This window comes from Budorcas taxicolor, chromosome 19 (genome assembly GCF_023091745.1).
Source record: "Budorcas taxicolor isolate Tak-1 chromosome 19, Takin1.1, whole genome shotgun sequence".
NCBI classification, from domain to species: Eukaryota; Metazoa; Chordata; class Mammalia; order Artiodactyla; family Bovidae; genus Budorcas; species Budorcas taxicolor.
Window position 1 is genome coordinate 8,681,907 of NC_068928.1, and position 8,598 is coordinate 8,690,504.

The 8,598-nt window shown below is 42.8% G+C and overlaps 1 protein-coding gene across 1 annotated transcript; it reads right to left on the reverse strand.

The window, feature by feature from the left end:
- Positions 1–306: 306 nt before the first annotated feature.
- Positions 307–4,048, reverse strand: SRSF1 (serine and arginine rich splicing factor 1). Its single transcript, XM_052657324.1, is given in 6 exon segments — positions 307–1,850; positions 2,209–2,335; positions 2,337–2,411; positions 2,615–2,787; positions 3,152–3,336; positions 3,750–4,048. Coding segments are annotated over 6 exon segments (777 nt in total). The 5' UTR covers positions 3,944–4,048; the 3' UTR covers positions 307–1,827.
- Between the last annotated feature and the right edge of the window lie 4,550 nt (positions 4,049–8,598).

An 8,598-nucleotide genomic window follows, 5' to 3' on the forward strand; every position in this document is an offset into this window, starting at 1 on the left:
ATAAGCAGTATCCATAAATTTAGTCATTTTTAACCAGAGCTTTGCAGCTTATCCTCCAGAAACTAAATCACCCCTCACTTATGACATTACATACACAACTATCTTATTCTCACTTTTTATCTTCCCCTGAAGACTTTTACAATTAACAGTAAGAGATAATACCATTTATTAGCAAATTCCTTTCAAGAACCTTTAATTTACTAACACAAACAAAAAAATCAGAATCTTATCAATTTTAAGTATTAACTGAGACTAGTCACCCAGTAAAAAAAATCTTACAAGAGGAAAAAGGACAACCATGCATAGTTTTTTAAAAAATGTTTATTTTTTTCAAAGAAAAACGGCAACAGCCAATTGGAAACCTACTTATTCTTCAACTCCAATTTTGTTTTCTTTAAATTTAGAAGTGACTTACTGATTTACTATTTTAAACAAACCCCCCCTTTCCCCTTTAAATGTTTACCATCTACTCGTGCTGAATCCTTCCAAGGAGATTGCTCCAGCGTATATCTCCAGGTCCTCGCTTTGCTCCTTTTACCAAAAATGCAAAACACAATTCCATCGTGCATCTTAAGGGCTCCAATCGTCAAAAATAGGAAAAAAAAAAATCTTTGGAATAGCCAATTAAGTTGAAAAAAAAAAAAAAAATCCACACGAATGCGGTTTGGTTGGGGCAGGAATCCACTCCTATGTTCCTGGTAATCTGATCCCGCTCCATGAATCCTTGTAATTCATCCTCCCTATCCTATCCACATTATGATTTGAATCCAATGATCCAGCTCCAAGGATTGGGATCCAGTGAGCCCTCTCCAATCCAAACCTTTATAACCAGCAAAACCAAAAAAGAGGAGGCAAAATGTTAGATACTGTAATCAAAAAAGGTTTCTGGGGAATGATGAGTTATGTCTGTCATCAGTTTAACAGATGTACATCAATAACTATCAAATTCCCCAAAACAAGTTTCTGAATGGTGTTCTGATAAATTTTAGAAACTTAATCATCATAGAGACTAACTGGAAGAAGCATTTTATATTTACAGTTCAACTGATAATGCCAACACTTGTTACTGTACAGCGTATTACAGGTTTTGTGGTTGCAAAAAGTTACGTAGTTGAAAAGTTTACTGGTACTGCTACCCCCCTAAGTCTAAACTAAATCTAATGCTCCCATTTGTAATTTAATTTGTAAATTAAAAGTATTTTAAACATGAGTCAATTATGAATACTAGTTTAAAGGGGAAGGTGAGACTTAAAATTATTCCCAACTAGATTATCTACACCAATATGTTGGAATTCTATATTTTGCTTTCATTTTGTCTTTAAAAAATGAAGTAGCAACGCTATATCAGTCACACAGAGGACATGCAGATTTAGCAGTATTGATATTATACTCTATCTGGTTGGAATTAAAGACACCCTGTACCCACATGTACACCAACAGCAGGTCACACATTAACAGTTGTAACTAAGCATTATGACAAATTAGCCAGTTCTTCCCACATTAGTCCCTATTAAAATAAAAAAGGGAAGGGAGCAAAATAGTTACAAAATGGGCAATGTAATTTTGCCACAATTGCCAAGGTTTAAAGAGCAAAGCAATTGTAGCTAAAGGTAACTGCATAAGATGCTTACAAGTGTTTTATGGTAGATGTATACATAATTTAAACCCTTGCCTTTAGTATAAGGTCAATACTGCCAATTTCATCTGTGACAATAGCACTTGGAGTCATACCATTGCCTCCATTATTGATCTGATCCTCCTCAATCCTCCTTTTGACAATCCTAAAATGATTGAAATGTGCTCCACAATCCTTAATCCAAAGCATTCTTAATCCATCTCTTCAGATATGTCTACAGAAAGACACATGAAAAGCAAGATAAACATAAGAACTTCCCCAGGTAAGATAACCACAAACACCCCCAACATCCCAGTTCACACAAACCAGAGCAGAATAGACATTTACACAATATCACAGTCTGAAGAGCATGGAGAGTTAACTAAATTTAAACAATCCTGGCTATGACATCACTTAAAATACAATTTATCGACATGAGGGGAATGTAGATGTTAGGAGCAAGGGGTATTACACAAGAATGCAATTCAACACTTTAGCCCATTCTGAACAAAACAGCTTGAATTAAAAAATGAAAAGATTGTACTGAATAAAGGAAAACTGTATACAACATGGGTTCTACAAAAAAGTGTCACCAATCATCTTATGTACGAGAGCGAGATCTGCTATGACGGGGAGAATAGCGTGGTGATCCTCTGCTTCTCCTTGGGGAATAACTTCGACTCCTGCTGTTGCTTCTGCTACGGCTTCTGCTACGACTACGGCTTCGAGATCGAGATCTTCCATAACTTGGACTTCTGGGCCCATCAACTTTAACCCGGATGTAGGCAGTTTCTCCCTATTGAATAGACAGAACTTTCGATTGAAAGATCTAAGCTTTCACCTGTCTTCAGGCATGCTGAATGAATACAACGTAATTTAAACCAGAGGCACTTTACTGGGTTTACTTGGACACCCTTGCCTGAATCTTACCTTCAAATTCCACAGTTAAGACCACTGTATCCAATTCTGGCCAATAAAAAGAATAAGTGTATAACCTACCTCATGAGATCTAAACTTAGTGTTATCCAGTTTTCGAACTGCATAGGTCATATCTTCTTTCCGTACAAACTCCACGACACCAGTGCCATCTCGGTAAACATCAGCATAACATACATCACCTGCTTCACGCATGTGATCCTTTAAATCCTGCCAGCTTCCACTTGGAGGCAGTCCTGAAAAAGGTTTTTTTCAACAATTATCCTAGTATTTCAGATTAAAGTTAAAATTTACACTAGAACCAACACAACTTTAAAATTAATGATTAGTTTTAACATCCTAGGTTAATGATTCAAAATTCTAGAATTAAAAGCCCCAAATTATTTACAAAGTAATGATCTTCATATTCTAGACACTGCAATCTAATTCGTTAAATCTCAAATACAGTAATTCCTGGTTACTAAATTCATCCATGCGACTGAAATAATTTTAAGACCTACCATGAAAGCTAGCATTTGTCAAACTAGTCATGCAAGGAAAACTTTAAAGTGTAGTATCTGTCCAAAAGTGACATCAACCCGCGCAGAACGGTCAACTTACCAGAGACAACCACTCTGTTTTCAGAACGCCTGGATGGGGGGCCATAGCGGCCCCGGGGAGCCCCGCCACCTCCACCCCCGCCGCCGCCTCGGCCTGTACCACGGCCACTTCGAGGAAACTCCACCCGCAGACGATATCCATCGTAATCATAGCCGTCGCGACCGTACACCGCGTCTTCCGCATCCCTGCGTGATTACAGAAAGCCGAAGGGTAAGGAAAAGGGCCGGGAGGGGTGGCTAACTCCGTCGAGGCGCTAGCAGCGCCCCGCACATGCGCACCCAGGGTGGAAGAGCCCACATGCGCTGCATAATAGGAACGGCCCCTCCCCCACCCAGAAGCACGCCAGGCTCCCGACCACGACAGCAGCCCTCGGCGCCTCAGTTTCCCGCTCCGAGCCCGCGAGCCGGCTCTGGAGACGCCCGGGGCACCCAGTCACCAGAGAAGCCTCACCGACTCGGCTCCTCACTTCACTCGTGCGCGGCCGACTCGTCTTGCTCCCAACCTCAGAGCCCACGTCCCCATTCTCTCTAAGGCCTTGGAGCACTCCCCAACTACTCCAACCTATATCCTCAAGGCCGCAAGTCCCTGGCCGCCTCACCGCGGGTCCTCGAACTCAACGAAGGCGAAGGGCGGTCCTCCGCGGCGATTCTTCAGGTCGATGTCGCGGATAGCACCGTATTTGTAGAACACGTCCTCAATGTCCTTGGTTCGGATGTCTGGAGGTAAGTTCCCTACGTAGATGCGGCAGTCGTTGTTCCCTGCCGGGCCACGAATCACACCACCTCCCGACATGGCGGCGACGAAAAGCGCGGACTCGAGAACAGGCCTTCCCACCAAGCCTAGCGAACGGCAGAGCGAGCCCGCCGCGACACCACGTCTCCCGCGGCCCCTCCAAAATGGCGCCTTTATCAGCTCGGCGCACGGATATGGGGGGGAGGGAAGAAGAGAAGCGGGAGGAAGCAGCTATTCGATCGCACTGCGCACGCGCAAGAGCGTAACGGGTGTGCAGCGAAAGGGACTCTGGCGCACGCGCGACGTCACCCTCCGCGCGAAGGGAAAAAAGTTCCCGCGTTCCCGTTGTGCCGAGAGCTTTGCAAAGGAAGTGACCGGCCCTGTGGTAAAGATTTAGGGCAGAGCACTTGTAAAAGAGGGTTATTAATCTTGTCGAGTCCTAAAGAATAATCAATTTCCCCAGGAATAAGTCTCTTAAAGCAAAGGCGCTTTGGAAGGATTTAGTGAAAACTAGCCTATAGCTTTATCCCACAATGCTCTGCGGTGTTAACGGCCTTGGGCGGGAAAGACGCCCCCGGGGGCGGAGTCCATGGGGGAGGGACTGGGCGGTTGCTCCGGAAACGGGCGCGTCTTAGGAGACTGCGCCCAGTCCGGGAGTCGGCGTTGTCTGTGATTCTGTGCAGAGGCAAGCCATCACTGTGTTTCCGCCCCGTCTCCTGTGAACCTGTGCGCTGCCTAGACGAGTGTGTAATATACGGGAGCCGAGCTTAGATTCCTTAGATTCTACATCAAGTGCCGTTCTGCCTTCTGTTCAGCACCAAGCTTTGTATATATTTAATAACTACATTCAACACTGCTTGTGTTAGTGGCGGCGATTCCTGCTCTGACCAATCGTTGGTGGTACCAACCGGGACCCAGATCTCTCTCTTTTTTCATCGCCTATTACTAGGCCCAGCGCAGCGGAAAGGTGCATTGAAGGCTGCAGAATGAATGGTGCCTGTTACTTCTCCATCCTTTTTCAAAGAACGAGAAAAAACACACGCGCCTGCCTGTGTGTATGCAGAATCCCTGAAGTTCCTTGTTTTGAACTCAGTAGCAGGCCTCTCAAGTAATATAAATGAGCCCGATGAACTTTGAGAACTTGTGGCCGCTGGAGACCACAGTTGCTGCTCAAGACTGAACTGCTGGTCAGGTCCAGGGAGATTAGAACTTCCTACATTTTTTCCTATAGAGATATCTATTTGAAATCTGGTTTTTTATATGAAATGCTGGGACTTTACATTATTAGTGATGAATTCAAATTAAAACGACAAACCTGCAGTCATAAATATGCCAAAACAGCTCTGCACCCTAAGGGTAAGGATGATTTTCTTCAGTTTATGTATTTATTTGTAATAGTCCCTCTCCTCAGGGCTGTAAGGCAGTTTTATAAAGATACTAAAAAACATTATTAAAACTACGTGGAGAAATCTAGGTGCATTTGAAATTAAAAAAAAAAAGATGACATGCTTTCAGTTCTATAAGTTGACTGAATATATTTTAGTAAATGTTTCTCAGTAATCCCAAAATACAGATTTACTTTGCTCCTCAACAGATCCATGGAGGAGCTTTGGTAGTGCTTGAAATCTCTGTGATAGTTGACAAAATTTTGTGTATGTATACTTTTTTGTCCTTTAAATCATCCTTCATTGACATGTTTTATCTATTGCCTTTTCATTTTTTAAATACTTAACCTATTTTTAGTTGGTTGATGATTGGTTTATAATATTGGTTTGATTTCTGTCTTACATCAACATGACTTCAGTTCAGTTCAGTTCAGTCGCTCAGTCGTGTCCGACTCTGCAACCCCATGAATCGCAGCACTCCAGGCCTCCCTGTCCATCACCAACTCCTGGAGTTCACTCAGACGCACGTCCGTTGAGTCAGTGATGCCATCCAGCCATCTCATCCTCTGTTGTTTCCTTCTCCTCCTGCCCCCAATCTCTCCCAGCATCAGAGTCTTCTCCAATGAGTCAACTCTTCGCATGAGGTGGCCACAGTACTGGAATTTCAGCTTCAGCATCATTCCCTCCAAAGAAATCCCAGGGCTGATCTTCAGAATGGATTGGTTGGATCTCTTTGCAGTCCAAGGGAGGTTTAAGAGTCTTCTCTAATACCACAGTTCAAAAGCTTCAATTCTTTGGCGCTCAGCCTTCTTCACAGTCCAACTCTCAAATCCATACGTGACCACAGGAAAAATCATAGCCTTGACTAGACGGACTGTAGTCGGCAAAGTAATGTCTCTGCTTTTGAATAACTTTTCATAACTGGTCATAACTTTTCTTCCAAGGAGGAAGCGTCTTTTAATTTCATGGCTACAGTCAGCATCTGAAGTGATTTTGGAGCCCACCAAAAATAAAGTCTGACACTGTTTCCACTGTTTTCCTATCTGTTTCCCATGAAGTGATGGGACTGGATTGCACCATCTTCGTTTTCTGAATGTTGAGCTTTAAGCCAACTTTTTCACTCTCCTCTTTCACTTTTATCACTTTTTTTTTTAGTTCCTCTTCGCTTTCTGCCATAAGGGTGGTGTCATCTGCATATCTGAGGTGATTGATATTTCTCCTGGCAATCTTGATTCCAGCTTGTGTTTCTTCCAGTCCAGTATTTCTGATGATGTACTCTGCATAGAAGTTAAATAAGCAGAGTGATAGTATACAGCCTTGACGTACTCGTTTTCCTATTTGGAACCAGTCTGTTGTTCCATGTCCAGTTCTAACTTGCTTCCTGACCTGCATACAGATTTCTCAAGAGGTAGGTCAGGTGGTCTGGTATTCCCATCTCTTGAAGAATTTTCCACAGTTTATTGTGATCCACACAGTCAAAGGCTTTGGCATAGGCAATAAAGCAGAAACAGATGTTTTTCTGGAACTGTCTTGCTTTTTCGATGATCCTGCGGATGTTGGCAATTTGACCTCTGGTTCCTCTGCCTTTTCTAAAACCAGCTTGAACATCAGGAAGTTCATGGTTCATGTATTGCTGAAGCCTGGCTTGGAGAATTTTGAGCATTACTTTACTAGCATGTGAGATGAGTACAATTGTGCGGTAGTTTGAGCATTCCTTGGCATTGCCTTTGGGATTGGAATGAAAACTGACCTTTTCCAGTCTTGTGGCCACTGCTGAGTTTTCCAAATTTGCTGGCATATTGAGTGCAGCACTTGCACAGCATCATCTTCTAGGATTTGAAACAGCTCAACTGCAATTCCATCACCTCCACTAGCTTTGTTCGTAGTGATGCTTTCTAAGGCCCACTTGACTTCACATTCCAGGATGTCTTGCTCTAGGTGAGTGATCACACCATCGTGATTATCTGGGTCGTGAAGATCTTTTTTGTACAGTTCTTCTGTGTATTCTTGCCACCTCTTCTTAATATCCTCTGCTTCTGTTAGGTCCATACCATTTCTGTCCTTTATCGAGCCTATCTTTGCATGAAGTGTTCCCTTGGTATCTCTAATTTTCTTGAAGAGATTTCTAGTCTTTCCCATTTTGTTCTTTTCCTCTATTTCTTTGCGTTGATTGCTGAAGAAGGCTTTCTTATCTCTTCTTGCTATTCTCTGGAACTCTGCATTCAGATGCTTGTATCTTTCCTTTTCTCCTTTGCTTTTCGCCTCTCTTCTTTTCACAGTTATTTGTAAGGCCTCCCCAGACAGCCATTTTGCTTTTTTACATTTCTTTTCCATGGGGATGGTCTTGATCCCTATCTCTACAGTGTCATGAACCTCATTCCATAGTTCATCAGGCACTCTGTCTATCAGATCTAGGCCCTTAAATCTATTTCTCACTTCCACTCTATAATCATAAGGGATGTGATTTAGGTCATACCTGAATGGTCTAGCGGTTTTCCCTACTTTCTTCAATTTGAGTCTGAATTTGGTAATAAGGAGTTCATGATCTGAGCCATAGTCAGCTCCTGGTCTTATTTTTGTTGACTGTATAGAGCTTCTCCATCTTTGGCTGCAAAGAATATAATCAGTCTGATTTTGGTGTTGACCATCTGGTGATGTCCATGTGTAGAGTCTTCTCTTATGTTGTTGGAAGTGGGTGTTTGCTATGACCAGTGTATTTTCTTGGCAAAACTCTATTAGTCTTTGCCCTGCTTCATTCCGCATTCCAAGGTCAAATTTGCCTGTTACTCCAGGTGTTTCTTGACTTCCTACTTTTGCAATCCAGTCCTCCATAATGAAAAGGACATCTTTTTTGGGTGTTAGTTCTAAAAGGTCTTGTAGGTCTTCATAGATCCATTCAACTTCAGCTTCTTCAGCGTTACTGGTTGGGGCATAGACTTGGATTACCGTGATATTGAATGGTTTGCCTTGGAGATGAACAGAGATCATTCTGTCGTTTTTGAGATTGCATCCAAGTACTGCATTTCGGACTCTTGTTGACCATGATGGCTACTCCATTTCTTCTGAGGGATTCCTGCCCACAGTAGTAGATATAATGGTCATCTGAGTTAAAGTCACCCATTCCAGTCCATCTTAGTTTGCTGATTCCTAGAATGTCGACGTTCACTCTTGCCATCTCTCGTTTGACCACTTCCAATTTGCCTTGATTCATGGACCTGACATTCCAGGTTCCTATGCAATATTGCTCTTTACAGCATCGAACCTTGCTTCTATCACCAGCCACACCCACAGCTGGGTATTGTTTTTGCTTTGGCTCCATCCCTTCATTCT